At 38.5% G+C, this 17,140-nt stretch overlaps 1 protein-coding gene across 5 annotated transcripts in view; it reads left to right on the top strand.

Moving 5' to 3' along the window:
• The window catches only part of ANO10 (anoctamin 10), a 217,970-nt gene that overhangs the window by 41,767 nt on the left and 159,063 nt on the right, over positions 1-17,140 (top strand). For 4 of the 5 annotated variants that reach the window (XR_009222230.1, XM_058556041.1, XM_058556033.1 and 1 more), the window contains exons 8-10: positions 2,297-2,371; positions 4,237-4,419; positions 16,170-16,361. Coding sequence is in view for 4 of the 5 variants with exons in the window: in XM_058556041.1 (XP_058412024.1) it covers positions 2,297-2,371; positions 4,237-4,419; positions 16,170-16,361 (450 nt within the window). In the remaining variant the exon portion in view is untranslated. The remainder of the gene's footprint in view (positions 1-2,296; positions 2,372-4,236; positions 4,420-16,169; positions 16,362-17,140) is intronic. The other variant, XM_058556024.1, reaches the window with a different exon arrangement.

Here is a 17,140-nt window from a genome sequence, read left to right as displayed (position 1 = left end):
ATGGGTAGGAGGAAAGAGATGGAGAGAAGGCATTGTGCAACCTGCTTGCAGTTTGTGTGAAAGCTCACATGTTGTCCCTCTTCCCACCGTTATTATAAATAACAAAGTACCAGCTTGAAAGTGCCTTGTTTATAAGGAGATTACCCCAGCCATCTGTACTATAGCTGAGAACCAAGGAAGGTGCGTAAAGAGTCCTCTGAACACCTGAAATATAATATTATAAACTCATCTTATTCAATAAAAATAAATAAATAAATAAAAATTAAAAATAACAGAAAAAAGAGTCCTCTGAACTATCAACTGGAATTGATTTAACATAGTCCGTGTACTTTATCCCAAGAGAGGGATCTAGGCCCTCACTTAGAAAGAGCCTTTGTTTCAGCTGTAGAAATCATTCTGAGAAGCTTATTTACTGGTTTTTCAGTCCTTAAAATATCAGAAATCATTAGGAAGGTGATTAGGTTTCTGGAAGTAGGTAAATTGATAAAGGCAAGAGCAGGGAAGGAACTAGAAAACCTGTCATAAATAGATAATAAGAATTCAACAATTTTAGCAGTTTGGACGTTAGAAAAGGGGTAGGCGGCCATACCTATGTAAAAAGGCTCTGAAGGACTCATTCTAGCACCGGGAAATAGTTGATATTCAAAATGTTGGTGCTGACTCAGCAAGGAGGTATTACGTTCTGTGTTCTCTGTGTAAGAAAGCAGGGGAACATGTAACGCCTTATACAGTTCATTCAAAAAGACTGTAATCTGGAGCTTTTGCCCTTGAGGTAAAACACTCCATTGGTCTGAAAGACTTCTGTTATTTGTGAGACTTGTTCTCTGACCATGCCAGGTATAATGTCAGGTGACTGCCTGTGGAAAGACGCCTAAGGTAGATTCTGCTAGCCTCCAGTTGTGTTTCTTAGGGCTCTCCCTTCCTTTTTAATCTTACGGGGAGAGCGTTTTCAGCCCTCCCAAGCTTCTGCTTTTCAACTTCTGCCCTAACTTGGCACTCCCACCCCTATGCTGTGGCTGTACTCATCTTACTGCTCACTCTCTCCAGTACCCCGCATTCCCTCACTCATTCAGTCCTCACTCTGAACACAGAGCAGTCTTTTGTCTCAGCAGTGATGCTGCTAAGCAGGAAGTAGCCAGCATGGGGCTGGGAGGCAGAAAGGACACCCATTAGTGCAGGGGATGGTTGCAGGTTCTTGAGCAGGGGAACCACTTGAAGAAATGGCACTTTGGTGGTGGGATCCCCAGCCCTGAACTGTGTGTCTGGGCATGGCAGAGGAGTCTCAGGCCCTTGGTGACAAAGATGCTTCCCAGGCCTGGCCGATTGTTATGGCAGGTCTCTCTTGCTTGGCACTGCCTGGCCATCCTGTTATCTCTTTGTGGGGTGGGGGAGCATCAGCCCCAGGAGGGCAGGAGGGAAGGAGAGCACTTCCCCTGGCAGTTTATTGTTAGTGAAGGTTCCTGATCAGTCTCCCTAGCCAGTTCTGCTGGGCTCCCCTGTTATTGGGACTCCTATTCTAAGCGGGGGGTGAACAGGGAATGAGCCTACCTGGGTTATGTGGGTTACTAGGCTGGGGGTGGGAAATGCTGGGCCTTGGTCTCCTTCTTTTGCAAGAGTGTAGTAGAAGTGTGAGATGCACTGGTGCTGTATTGTCCTTCAGTCCTGGAGTCCCAAACCAGTTTGTCTTTTTCTTAGCACCTTTCAGAGTTCTCCTTTGGTTGCCTTTTGTGTTATTTCCAGAGTTTATAGATGTGCTTAGTGAGGAGGAGTAGGGAGAAACAAGTCTGTGTCGTCTTAGCTGACTGGAAGTCCCTCGTTACTTTTTTTTTTTGGAGGTCGTAATAGTTTATAACATTGTGAAATTTCAGTTGTACGTTATCATTTGTCAGTCACCATATAAATGTGCCCCTTTACCCCTTATGCCCATTCCCCAACCCCCTTCCCCTCTGGTAACCACTAATCTGTTCTCTTTGTCCATGTGTTAGTTTATCTTCCACATACCTCATTATGTTTTCTTTTTAAATTTTTTTAATTTTTAAATTTTTTTGGTGAGGAAGATTAGCTCTGAGCTAACATCTGTTGCCAATCCTCCTCTTTTTTTTTTTTTTGTTTTGGTGAGGAAGATTGGCCCTGGGCTAACATCCGTGCCGATCTTCCTCTGCTTTACACGTGGGATGCCTGCCACAGGGTGGCTTGATAAACGGTGTTTAGATTCATTATGTTTTTAAATGCTATATTTACAGTAGTAATAAAATACTGTGAAGCAGTATTAAATATTGCTGTCTTTTTTTGGCAGTTCAACTTTCTAAATTGCTTTGCCTCACTCTTCTACATTGCCTTTGTCCTGAGGGATATGAAGCTTTTGCGTCAGGTGAGTGTGAATAACAGAAAGGTATCAATTTTTTAGGTTTTAGACATGGTTTCCTATATTCAGGTGATGTAATTGTCTTCCCATTATTATTTTTACAAATAAAATTATTAAATTTTGTATACTTCGAAGCCCAATTCTAAATAAAAAAACCATTAACAGTTACACTGTGTTGTACTCAACTGAAAAGGAAATAGTTGAAGCTAACCAACTTGCAAATTTAATCATATTAGGGCAGTAAAATCAAATATATAGTTCATATCAAAGCTTGTAAAAACAATTCTAACAGCAAAAATGTGTTCGTTAATTGAACTTTTGTGTGTGTCTCAGGGTGGGCAGTGATTGGTATAGTCTTAAATGTCTTACACATTTCATTTTTAAATTAATAAGTTGTTCAACTTTAGAGACCAGCAGATCCTATGCAGTTCTATATCTTTTCTGAAATGTTTAAGTCTGACATATTTTGTTCTGTTGCCATTTCTGGATCACATAAGAATGAATAATAAATATAGTATACATTATTGCTTTCTAAATTCTCTTTTTTATACCAGAGCCAGCTATCAATAAGGGCTGTTTCTTCCTGGTTTTAATATACTGGGATCATTAGTGAGCAGAGTTTCAAAGCCTAGGCTTCTTAATAATTATTATTATTGTATTTTATTACTACTGTAAATATAGCTTGGGATCATTTTTCAGGAAATTAAAAAATTTGTGTAACAGAGAAAGTTAAAAGATTTTGTAGTTATCGTTCTAACAGCTTACATAAAAGTAAAATTAAATGTTGTGCTCTTAAGAACTATACTATAGTTATACAAAATATACTAGATGTATTACTACTTTTTAAAACTTATTTTTGAAAAATGAGAAAGTTCCAAATAATACATTTGAAATTGATAAGTTCATACCTTCTTTAGTTCCAGCATTAGTATATTAGTTGGGTATGACTTCTCATTTCTTATACTTTAGGGAGTCTCTTTTATTTAACAGGGGTGAGGGGAATGGAAAAGGACTGTTTAAAAAATAGAATTTTAAAACTAGCAAAGGTGGTGTGTGATGGAAACACTGATATCCATCTAGGGAAAGTGGAAATTGACACAACACCTCTGGAAACCACTTGGGCGGCTTTGCCAAGAATTGTAATCCATCCCTAGTAAACCATCAGAGATGGGGGGGGGGGGTCCATGTACAGAGGTATCCAAGGAGCAGCATTGATAATAGTGCAGGTTGGGAATAATACTTACATTCAACAATAGTGCATGGGCCAAGTAAAAAAGAATTTTTAATGACACGGAAAAGTGCTCACAATATATTAAGTGAGAAGAGAAATATAGAAAGCTGTATACATTTAGGATGATTCTAGTTTTATTTTTATGTATGATTAGAAAGAAATATTTAAGATGTTAGCAGTGGTCTCTCATGGTTGTGGAATTATGGGTGATTTTTTCCCCTATTTTCTAAGTTTTCTACAGTGAGGTAGGATGTATTAGTTGCATAATATTTTTTTAAGTTGTAACCAAACTATTTTTTCTCCAAGTTGGCAACATCATTTAGATTCATATATTGTAGCCAGAATGAGATAGCAAAAAACACGAATGCAAGTTAATTTGTTCTCTTGCTGACTCATAACTGGTTTATTTTTTGTTATCATCTTATTTGTATTATAATCTTTTTGTATTTTAGTCTGTCTTCCCTTGAAAAAACAGTAAATTGGAAACATCATTCTAACACCTAGCTTTTCTGTTACTAGTTTTCGTAACGTAACAGTATACTCTTTGTTGAGGATTCCATTTTATTTGTTGCATAATTGTATACATGCTATGGTTTTATTAAGTAACATTGTCAAATATCATTTATGTGCTTCTCTTTAGAGCTTGGCCACTCTCCTGATTACCTCCCAGATCCTTAACCAGATTGTGGAATCTCTTTTTCCATATTGGCTCCAAAGGAAGCACCACGTGCAGGTGAAGAGGAAGGTACAGGCTTTAAAGGAAGACATCGATGCTACATTGTATGAACAAGTCGTCTTGGAAAAGCAGATGGGAACCTATTTGGTAAGTTTGAATATTGCTGAATTAAAACATTGACTGAAAGTGAGAACAGTCATGTACTGAGTTCAACAAATATGTATCCACTCATTGTCTCAGATGTGACTGTTTTGTTAAGTACTTTCCAGCCAGATTCTTCGCCATGAACTACTTTAAAGTTAAAAAGATGGAACTGTGCATTGATGCTGTCTTGAAACTGAAGTTATGCCCAACAACACCAAAGGATGAGTTTGGCGAATTATGTGGCTGCTCTGCCGAGGGTGGTGGGAATAGTTGCTGCAAAGATGACAGAGCAAGGGAGAGAGGAGATGGCCGTGGAGAGGCAGCAGCACTGTTTGCTCTTGACACTTCAAACTCTAAGATGATAGCCCATAGCTAAAAATAGAATGCCAGTCTGAAGATTAATTTATAGTTTAAATTACTTAGTGGTATTATAAGTATAAAATGGTTCCTTGAAGACAGAGAATTATTTCTGAGTTATTTTTAGGAATTACGAGTAGATCATTGAAGATTCATAAAACCTAACCGTGTATTCAACAAACTTTTATTGAGCTCTGACTGCGTTAGGAGGGGGATGTTGGGGTCATGCTTGCTTTAGGTCATTGTTTCTTATATCCTGAACCTTCTGTCTTGGTATGGTATTCTTCTTAGTGAAATAGATCCTTCAGTGGCTCATTCAGTGAAGGTCCATTATTGTTAAACTTTCCTAGTCTTGTTTTTCATCAGGAATGAAATTAGTCTTCTGATTATTAAATTTCTTGGCTGACTTTCATAGTTTATCTAATATGCTAAAGAATTTTAGTTTGTATGTTCATCTTGAGTAGGAGTTTATTCTCTTTCTCTCTCTGCTTACTTCTCCCTGTTTTATGTTTGCAGTTGCCTCCCTGGGCCTCCTAGTCCAGAACCAGGTATTTGTAGCCCAGAGCTCCCACCTTGTGGTGATGTTGGCAATTTTGCAGAGCCAGTCACAGAGCCAGTAGGTAACATGCTGTAGACAGAAGGTGTAGTTCCAGGGCATCAGTTGTGGCTTTTTTCAGCCCCCTTTCAGGATCAAGGGACCACTGTCTGAGCCCCTGGTTTGCTCAGATAGCTGGTTCCAGTTACACTGCAGAGGACTAGAGTGCCTTTGGTTCCTGTGCCTCACAGGATACGGATCCTGGCCACCTCACCGGCCCGTGGACTTGAAGCCTAGCCAGGCTCCTGCTTACCATCTTGCCTTTTGTTCCATTTCTTGCTTATGCAGTTGATTTTCTTGCTTTTGAGTGGTGGTACATCTTTTGCTTAAAATATATGTATATGCACTAGCATTTTCTGTCATTGCTGTGTTTGGGGGAGAAGATGATTCAAAGTATAAACCTACAGCACATCTTGATCAGCAGCACTATTTATGTTTATACATGAAGTGTCTCTCTCTCTCTCTCTCTCACACACACACACACACACACGCACACGCACGCAGGAAGAGTTAAGAAAAGAAGTCTGTGGGCAGAATGTGGAGCCATGTTGCCTTAATTGTTTGAGTGCTGCTTCCTGTGGGTTACAAACTCAGTCTAATTCACAGTGTGTCAGAATCCATTCCTTGCTTGTTCTGGGGAGTGGTGTTGCTGGCCATATTTATTTTAATTCCTTCACTCTTTTGTAGCAGTCTTTCCCGAACCTCTTTATTCCATCGCTTTTCTCGTCCTTAAAGGCCCCATTTCACCAGGCCCACCTGGAGCTCCTCTATCTCCCGCTTCCCCTTTTCCCTGCCCCAACCACCAGCAATTCTCCTATTCAAACCAAGCAAACCCCTCACATCTTCTGCTGTGTGTGTCCTGTCCCTTTCCTGCCCCTCACAGTTTCTTGAAATAATTCTCCATATTGTTGTCTCTACTTCCCTCCTTCTCTTCCTGGAATCGATTAGAATCTGCTTCCAGCTCTTCTTTTTCTCCGAGTTGTTTGGGCAAACGTCATCCTCCCCTTAAGCGCCCAAAACCAAATCCACAGTCTTCTCCAGACCAGTTTCCGCTCCTTTTCCTCAGGCTCAGTGAGTGGTATACAATAATTCAAACAATATGCCCTACGTCCAAGCAATTTTAATTCATCTAAGAACTGTATGCTAATAAGGTGACATTGCCAGAATCTCAGATCTTACGTTTTTGACATTTCATGACATCTGATAATACCTTTATGGAGGAAGACAAGGCAGGCATTGCTTTTCTCATGTTAATAATAGGCAACTGAAGCTCTATGTTATTAATCCCTTAGTGACTAAATCGGGAACAAGATTCAAGACTTTGCTTTTCCAATTGAGAGTCTTTCTGTTATTGAGCACAGGCTCTCTGATGTGAAGTGAAGGAAATGGTGTACTAATTTCTCTCGCAGGTGCTGGGTCTGTGAGTGAGTGCTAGGGTTAACGGGGCTGCTCCTTACCTTGCTTTCAGGGCCCTGCATGATCTGACCTATTTTCCTCTCCTCACCTCTCACAAGTTTCCCCTTCACTCTCTCCACTGGAGTGACATCCGATATTTGCTCTTTCCACTCTCTCCATCTATTTGGAGACGGGAGATGCTTTTGGGTCACATTTGTTCTAGATCATTGTTTGCTATATACTGATCCTTCCTCCTGGGTGCATTTTTCTCCTCACTGAAGTCAGTGAACTTACTTGTATTTTCCGTAATCTCATCCTGACTGCTATGTATGCATCTAAAATAATGTTGCCAAGCTTTGGGAAAAAGCAATTTGACTGAAACTTAAAAAACATTATTATAGGGCCGGCCCCATGGCTTAGCGGTTAAGTGCCCGTGCTCCACTACTGGCGGCCCAGGTTCGGATCCCGGGCGCGCACCGACGCACTGCTTCTCCGGCCATGCTGAGGCCATGTCCCACATACAGCAACTAGAAGGATGTGCAACTATGACATACAACTATCTGCTGGTGCTTTGGGGAAAAAAAAGGAGGAGGATTGGCAATAGATGTTAGCTCAGAGCCGTTCTTCCTCAGCAAAAAGAGGAGGATTAGCACGGATGTTAGCTCAGGGCTGATCTTCCTCAAAAAAAAAAAAAAAAAACATTATTATAAAAGTAATAATTGCTCACTCACTGTAGAAAACTTGGAAAAAGCAGGACAGAGTAAGTTAGGAAAAAGAAGTCCTTCATAATGTCCCCACTGGGTGTAATCCACTGGGGTCTGCTGACCCTGCTCCACCAGCCATGGGGCCAAGGCTGTGTAGCGCCTCAGACCTTCGCTGTCCCTCTCCAGTTCGTGTCCAACTGCATAGCTGCGTGAGGCTGAATTTTCACGGTGAATACTCCAAGTAGAACAACATATTGCCCCACAGTAAATGAGCTGCCTTCTGGTAAACTAGACTTTAAAGAGGTTTGCCAAAAACGTGAATATGTGTGTGTCTCCGCACTAAACATTTTTTGATTTGGAAAATGTAATTATTTTTCAAATAATATTTTATTTATGTCAATATGCTTATTATTTAAATGAATCAATGAGAAATATTTTTTAAAGTTCTGAGTTTTATTTTCTAATACGTAAATATCACTAGGTATAACTCCCATAAACAAAAGGTCTTTGGTGTCCTCAGTAATTTTTAAGAATTTAGGGCTTCAGAGACCAAAAAGTTCGAAAACTTCAGATCTAGAATAATCCCCTTTTTTATTTTTCAAGGCATGGCTTTTGTGAAGCCAGTTTGTCCCATTGTTTCCTCATAAGATTTGGGTTCAGGGATTTTGGGGGTGTCCTTCCACTGCACACCATCAGGAGGCATGGATGTCACCTTGTCACCCCACACCTTGTGTGGGGCTGTCTGTTTGATCACTTGATTGGCCTGGTGACAGGCAGATCGCAAAGGTTCTTTTTCAGTTTGTAGTGAATAAGTTACCTGTGGGTAGATAGTTTGAGACTATCCTGTTCCCTATAAATGGTAGCTCTTTAAAAATAGTTTCTAGTTGTTTGTTGCTAGTATATGGGAATGCTGTTGATTTCTTTATCTTTTACTCAGCAACTTTGCTGAATTCTCCTATTATTTCCAGTATTTGTTTGGATTTTCTGTGTAGACTATTCAGCTATAAATAAATAATGGCCATTTTCTTTCTTCCTTCAGTCTTTATACTTTTTGTTATCTTTTGGGCTCAGTAGTATGTTCAATACAATTTGGGTAGAAGTAGTTATAACAGGAATCTTTATCTTGTTCCTGATTTTTTTTGTCTTTTCACCATTGTGTGTTATGTTTGTTCCATGTTTTTGGCAGATAGATAACTTTTTATCAGTTTAAAATATTCTTTTCCTTATTTGCTAAGTGTTTTTTATTGTGAATGATGTTAAATTTTATCAAACATTCTTTTTTGCTTCTGTTGAGATTATCATATTATCTCCTTTAATTATTTAATATTTTCATTTATGTTAATAAATTTCCTAATGGAACATCGTTTGCATTTAAATGATTATCACTACTCACTCGATATTTTTTTATGTACATTATTATATTGAATATGATCTTATGAGGGTTTTTGTGCCATTTGCTAATAATTTTCCTTTCTCAGTCACTGAGGGTAGAGTCCCCATGTTATTTATCATGGAAACTCTGTTTCTAACACAGAGCCTGGCTATTAGCAGGCTCTCAATATAATATTGAATACAGAACAGTTTTAGGAAAAGAGCAGCCCAGCCCAATGTCTGTGGACTGCTTGTTGCCTTCACTCTATACTTTATTTCCTTGTCATATGCTCATTGTAAGGAACTCTGAGACATGATGTTTCTCCAAGGGTGGTGTGAGTAGCAAGTGGGATGGATCACCTGGAACCCAAAACTTTGTTTTCATACATTCAATAAATTAGATATGTAAAATTAATTATGATTTTCACAGAAATACCATAGTACTCTTAATAACTGCTTTATTCTTAAAAGTTTGTACATAGGTTTTTAGAATTGTCTTAGTATAGGTTTTTAGAATTGTCTTAGTTGGTCTTTGCTAACTTGTAGTTAATAGGGTAGAGTGTGTCTTGGTTAACATTTTTATTTTAGTATGTGATTGTTTACTTTGCTCAATTTGCATTTTTTTCCTTCTTGCTATTGGATTATGTCCCTGGTTTGCTAAATTTACTGACTCAAAAGTGCTGAGAAGTGTAAAAGTACTCATAAAAGTGTTAACATGTAAATACCATCACCAGAATCACCTCGTGGGATGGAAACACTGAATGTGGAATACGCTGCTGTGTGGGAAAGGGGCTCCCTGGGTGTTGTGTGCTAAAAATGCCCGGAAGACCTTTGCAGGACTTCCAGAGGCTGCCCCGCGGCATAGCTGAGAGAAATTGTCTATGCTTGTCTGCAGAGGCTCAACCTTTTACTTTATGAGCCAAAACAGCACAATTCTGAAAGCTGAGCATAGGCTGTTGGGATTTTTTAAGACCGAATTGTGGTAAAAAACAGATTGACTGCTAGGACTTTTACTCTTTCCTAACTCTTGATTACTTCACTCTTCAGAGAAATAAATCGATGCTATATCACTGGGCGTATTTTAAAACCACATCTGTATGCTGCAACACAACGTTAAGGAAATACTTTCTAGAGCCAAATGCAACCAAAGAGTGGTTTAGAAACTGCTCACTCCTAAATCCCCAGCTGAGCGTCAACCTGCCAGTTCCTGAGGCACATGTGTTTGGTGTTACTTTTTGGCAAGCCTTGAAAACAGCCAGTGAGACTCACTTAAGATCCCTGGGTTCATGCTTCATCCAAATATCCAGAGCATCTGAAAGAAGCACTTCCCACCATTCTCAATACTCTTTAATTATGTTTGGGCATTTTCTATTTTAGTAAAATATGAACTAAGAAAAGAAACTGACTGGAAGTGGAATCTGACTTTTACTAAAGCTCTCAGCTACTGAGCCTAATATGCATGTCTTGGTGAAAGACTGACTCTGAGATGCAGTTATCATTATAATTACTAATTTTAAAATATTAATGGTTAATATTGCTTTAAAGTATTGTAATGAGTATTATTATTAAACTGAAATTGTTGCCTGTGCACTGAATGATCCTGAGGAGGCCTCAGGATGTCAGAAGTTGGTGAGTGTGGCCTTAGGCGTCATGAGGGTTGGCTCTGTCACTCAGTCACTGCATGACGTAGAGTGCTGCTTAGCTTCTCTTGCTCAGAATAAATGCCGTAATGTGAACAGCAGGCCTCTAGTGAGTTGTTTGAGTAGCATGTCACTGGGTCTTGTGGAGGTATGATGTCACTCAGATGACAAATCGGAGTCACCAATGCCCAGATGTCCTACTTCAGTGCAGTTTCCTTTGTCCAGTTATTAAAGATCACTAAATAACTAACCTTATACTGTTTACATCACTTGCTCTGCAAATCAAGGGTATATAATGACCATTGCTGCTTTCTTCCTTTGGACTAAACCTTTAAACATATCAGGAAGGTTTTAAACATAGTTTCAGAATGATTTCTTCATGTTTCCACGCTTTTCCCATTTTCTTCTATGGACTCTCTTTTTTGGCCTCTTTGATGTATCTGCTACTTCTGCTAAGGTGACTCCAGAGAAGTTCCTTATTACTATCAGCTTTTTTCTTTACTTTTTTTAAAAAAATTGAGATATAGTTCACATACCATAAAATTTAGCATTTTAAAGTGCTATTAATGCATTTTAGCATTTAAAGCATTTTAAAGTGCAATGTAATGGTTTTTAATAAATTCACAAGGTTGTACAACCATTACCACTAATTCCAGAACATTTTCATCATCCCCCAAAACCCCCCATACCCGTTAGCAGTCACTCCATCCTGCAGTCTTTGGCAATCACTAATCTACATTCTGTCTCTACAGATTTGCCTATTCTGTGCATTTCATATAAATGGAATCATACAATATGTAACCTTTTGTGTCTGACTTTCTTCACTAAGCATAGTGTTTTCGAGGTTTATCCATGCCGTATCATATATTAGTACTTCATTCCTTTTTATGGTTGAATAATATTCCAGTGTATAGACGTACAGGACTATATTTTGTTTATCCATTCATCACTTGATAGACATTTGTGTTGTTTCCACTTTTTGGCTATTATGAATAATGCTGCTATGAACATTTGTGTACAAGTTTTTCTATGAATATATGTTTTGTATGAACATACGTTACCATATACTGGGTCATATGTTAACTGTGTGTTTAACTTTTTGAGGAACTACTGGACTGTTTTCGAAAGGAGAGGTATTATTTTATATTTCTACCAGCCGTGTATGGCAGTCCCATTTTTTTCCATATCCTCACCAACACTTGTTATTTTCTGCTGCTTCTTTTTTTTAATGATAGCCATCCTAGTGCGTATGAAATGGTATTTCATTATGGGTTTGATTTTCATTTTCTTAATGCCTGAAGATATTGATGATCTTTTCATGTGCTTTCTGGTCATTTGCATATCTTCTTTGGAGAAATATATATTCACATTCTTTGTACATTTTTAGTTAGGTTATCTGTCTTTTATAATTGAGTTGCTAGAGTTCTTCATATATTCTGAATATAAATTTCTTATCAGATATATGATTTGCAAATATTTCCTCCCACTCTCTGGGTTGTATTTTCACTTTCTTTTTTTTTTTTTTTGTGAGGAAGATCGGCCCTGAGCTAACATCTGCCAGTCCTCCTCTTTTTGCTGAGGAAGACTGGCCCTGGGCTAACATCCATGCCAATCTTCCTCTACTTTATATGGGACTCCTCCACGGCATGGCTTGCCAAGTGGTGCATCGCTGCGCGCCCAGGATCCGAACCGGTGAACCCCGGGCCGCCGCAGTGGAGCGCGCGCCCTTAACCGCTTGTGCCACCGGGCCAGCCCCTCTTTTCACTTTCTTGATAGTGTCCTCTGCCCAAAAGTTTTTAATTTTGATGAAATCCAATTTCTCTCTTTTTTTTGTTGCTTGCACTTTTGGTGTCATAGTTCAGAAACCATTGCCCAGTCCAAGGTCAGGAGGATTTACTCCTATATTTTCTTCTAAGAGTTTTATAGTCTTAGCTCTTACATTTAGGTCTCAGATCCATTTTGAGTTAATTTTTGTGGATAGTGGGTCTAAATGCATTCTTTGCATGTGGATATCCAGTTGTCTCAGCACCATTTGTTTTTTGAAAAGACCATTCTTTCTCCATTAAATGATCTTGGCACCCTTGATGCAAAGATTTCTGGATTTATTTTTGGGCTCTTAATACTATTCCATTTACCTATGTCTATCCTTATGCCAGTACTACACTATCTTGATTACTAGAGCTCTGGAGCAGGTTTTCGAATCAGGAGGTTTGATTTTTCCAACTTGGTTCTTCTTTTTCAAGATTGTTTTGGCTACTCTGGGTCCCTTGCAATTCTATTTTAGGATCAGTTTGTCCATTTGTGTAAAATATGCAGTTGGAATTTTAATCAGAATTGCATTGAATCTGTTGATGAATTTGGGGAGTATTGCCATCTTAACAATGGTGTCTTCTAATCCATTAACATGGAATCTGTTTCCATTTATTTAGGTCTTCTTTAATTTACTTCAGCAATGATTTGTAGTTTTCAGTGTACAAATCTTACACTCCATTAAATTTATTACTAAGTGTTTTATTCCCTTCAATGCTATTGTAAATGGAATTGTTTTCTTAATTTCATTTTCAGATTCTTCATTGCTGGTGTATAGGAATACCATTGATTTTTGTATATTGATCTTGTATCCTACAACCTTATTGAAGTTGTTTATTAGCTGTAATAATTTTTAGTGGGTTCTTTAGGTTTTTTTGTATATAATATTATGTCTTCTGCATATAGAAATAGTTTTACTTCTTTTCTGCTCCGGATACCTCTTATTTCTTTTTCTTGCCTAATTGTACTGGCTAGAACCTCCAGGACAAAGTTGAATAGAAGAGTTGAGAGCAGACATCCTTGTCCTGTTCCTGATCTTAGGGGAGAAGCTTTCAGTCTTTCACCATTATGTATGACATCAGCTGTGAGTATTTTGTAAATGCCGTTGATCAGGTTGAGGAAATTCCTTTCTATTACTCATTTGTTGAGTGTTTCTATCATGATAGCTGTTGTATTTTGTTTTTTCTGTGTTTATTGAGATGATTTTATATATACATATATAGTATATATGTAGTTTTGTTCTATTAATATGTTGTGTTACATTGATTATATTCATATGTTGAACCAACATTGCAATCCTGGGGTAAATCCCACTTGATCATGGTGTATAACTCTTTTAATGTGCTGCTGGATCTAGCTTGCTAATATTTTTTCAAGGATTTTTGCATCATTATTTACAAGGAGTATTGGTCTGTAGTTTTCTTTTCTTGTGATGTATTTGGCTGGTTTTGGTATTAGGGTAATACTGGCTTCATAGAATGAGTTGGGAAGTATTTTCTCCTCTTTTACGTTTGGGAAAACTTTGCAAAGAATTGGTATTCTTCTTTAAATATTTGATAGAATTCACCAGTGAAGCCATCTGGGCCTAGGTTTTTCTTTGTGGGAAGTTCTTGATTGCTGATTCAGTGTCTTTACTTGTTGGTCTGTTCAGATGTTATATTTCTTTGTGAGTCACTTTTGATAGTTTGTGTCAGTCTAAGAATTTACCCATTTCATCTAGGTTATTTAATGTTAATTTAAGCATATAATTGTTCATCGTATTTCTTGTAATCCTTTTTCCCCCTGTAAGGTCAGTAGTAATGTCTTCTCCTTCATCCCTGATTTTAGTGATTTGAGTCTTTTTTTCTTGCACAGTCTTAAATAATGGTTTGTCAATTTTGTTGATCTTTTCAAAGAACCAACATTTGGTTTCATTGATCTTCTTTGTTGTTTTTCTATTCTCTTTTATTTATTCCAGTCTAATTTTTATTATTTATTCCCTTCTGCTTGCTTTAGGTATAGTTTACTCTTCTTTTTCTAGCTTCTGAAGATGGAAGTTTCAATTATTTTGAGATCTTTCTTCTTTTTCACAAAGGCTTTACAGCCTTAAATTTGCCTCTGAGCGCTGCTTTCTTGGCATCTCGTAAGCTTTGGTATGTTGTGTCTTCATTTGCATTCATCTCAAAGTATTTTCTAGATTTTCTTGTGATTTCTTCTTTGACTTATTGGTTTTTTAGGAGTATGTTGCTCAATTTCCACATATTTGTGAATTTCCCAAATTTCCTTATGGTATTGATTTCCAATTTCATTCTATTGTGGTCAGAGAAGATACCATGTATGCTTTTTAGCCTTTTAAATTCGTGGAGAATTATTTTATGGCCTAACATTTCATCTGTCCTGAAGAATGTTCCATGTGCACTTGAGAAGAAGTAGTATTCTGCTGGGTAACAAATTCTATCAATTTGCTGTTGGATTGAGTGTTCTATAGATGTCTGTTAGGTCTCTGTTTTTGTGTTAGGGTATACCTTCAACGCTAAGCCAGGAAGTTTGAAATTCTGCTTTAGCATTCACTTTCTGCTTGCACAGAGCCTCAAGGTGAGTCAGAGGTGAGATTAGAGCCTTCTCAGGTCTTTCCTGAGTTTATGCACGATCCAATGCAATGCCCAGTCTTCTAGATTCCTAGAAAAAATTTGGAGCTTTTCAAACCACCTATGGATATCTCATTCCTCAGCTTTTCCTTTTTTTTTTTTTTTTGTGAGGAAGATTAGCCCTGAGTTAACATCTGTTGGCAATCCTCCTCTTTTTGCTGAGGAAAATTGGCCCTGGGCTGACATCCATGCCCATCTTCCTCTACTTTATATGTGGGATGCCTGCCACAGCATGGCTTGATAAGCAGTGCGTAGGTCTGCACCTGGGATCCAAACCTGCGAATCCCAGGCCACTGAAGTGGAGTACGTGAACTTAACCACTACGGCACTGGGCTGGCCCCTCAGCTTTTCCTTTTGAGCTCCCTGGCTAGTCTGTTGTTTGCCTCAGCTGGTACTGATCACCTCAGGCAAACTGATGTGAAAATATTTAACATCCCTGGGGAGAAGCCTTTAGCACTGGGAGAGACTCAGTGAAGTTGGATAAAGACAAGCCTTTTGAGTGGGATCCTCCAGGCTACCACTAGGTAGGTCAGATAATGACTACCCTTTGAGAAAGAGGCTTTCAAAGATCTCCAGCCCCACTATACTCCCTCTGGTACTGGGAATGCATGCTGTTATTTTTCAAGGCTGCTGCAGAGCTGGAGAGCAGGAGATAAGACTAGAGTAAATTAAAATGCCACAAGATTGAGCTGTTTTTCTTGAGTAAATGCTGTCTGGATTGCTGTAAGCCTTTGGTTAATTTCCAGAGTACTGAAAAAGTTGATTCTCACTAATTTTGGTATTTTTTAATTGTTTTTATGGAGGGGCAAACTTTTGGAGGTCCTTACTCCACCATTTTTTCTGGTATCAGCACCATCAGTTTTTTAATGGAGAGTCAGGGACTGAGATTTTGGGGTACCCATGATATGAGGGATTTCAAATAGTCACGTTGGATCATTTCTTTTTACTTGTTTAAGAGCAAACATCTTTAGCTTTGCTATTGATTATCTTAGGAAAAAATGTAATAATTTAATGATTTGACACAATGAGATGAGCAGCTAATTTATTTTTCATTCTTTATTTCAGGGACTTAAAGATAAAATTGCCTGTGAATTTAAGTAAATTCTGTTGTTGAGAAGAAGGAATTGAAAGAAACTCGTGGAGATTTTTTTTTGAACAGTTAGAGACCACTGCCTTTGATAGTATTGTAAAAAGTTATTCCTATTAGATGATATTAAAATAATGCCTGTTTTCTTCTTGTGGTTTACATTCTCAGGGCACCTTCGATGATTACTTGGAGTTATTCCTGCAGTTTGGTTATGTGAGCCTTTTCTCCTGTGTTTACCCATTAGCAGCTGCCTTTGCTGTGTTAAATAACTTCACCGAAGTTAATTCAGATGCCTTAAAAATGTGCAGAGTCTTCAAACGTCCATTCTCAGAACCTTCAGCCAGTATTGGTGTATGGCAGGTAATTATTTGAGAAAAAATTATTCCTTTAAAAAAAAAATAACAAAATGAGGCATTGTAATTTAAAAAAGAAGCCCTAAAGAGAGATTTGGGAAAACTGGATTTTATCCTTGCTCTACCACAAACTAGCTCTGTGACTCAAATAGTCATTAACTTTCTTTGGGCCTCACTTTTCTTGTGGGTCAGGGGTGGGTCAGGTGAAATAGTCTCTAAGACCCCTTTCACTTGCAAAATTCTGACAATTTTCTAGGAAAGTAACTGGAACATCACCCACTGGATGATAATGAGGCCCTCCTCACTGCATTGTTAGTGGAGACCGCATAGGGAACCTGGACTTCTATGCCTGCCTGACAGTAACGAGGCTCCATTTCCACCCCTGCTGGGGTGGTCTCAGAGAAAGCCTAGTGGAGAGTCAGGACTTTCACCACCACCCAGCACAATGGAAGCCACATGGGAGCACAAATGAGGCGCTTGTACCTCTCCCAGCAAAGGAAGTATCAGTGGTGGTCTAGTGGGAAACCAGAACTCTGACCCCTGTACAGTGATAATAAGGACCCCACCTCCTACGTTAGGTGTCAGTGGTGTCCAAGCAGGGAACCTGGACTTCTACTTCTACCTATAGTGACAAGATATTGTCTTCTCTTCCCCTGCTGGAGTGGTGTCAGAGGAACCAATTAAAACATAAGCTTTAAATAAAATCTGGAGTCTTATAACACCCAAAATGTCTAAGTTTCTATCAAAAGTAACTCATCATTACCAAGAAACAAGATGATATCAAAC

Source organism: Diceros bicornis, chromosome 2 (assembly GCF_020826845.1).
Source record: "Diceros bicornis minor isolate mBicDic1 chromosome 2, mDicBic1.mat.cur, whole genome shotgun sequence".
In the NCBI taxonomy this organism is placed as follows: domain Eukaryota; kingdom Metazoa; phylum Chordata; class Mammalia; order Perissodactyla; family Rhinocerotidae; genus Diceros; species Diceros bicornis.
The sequence above is the reverse complement of the archived record's forward strand: the minus strand, read 5'-3'. Positions and strand labels throughout refer to the sequence as shown.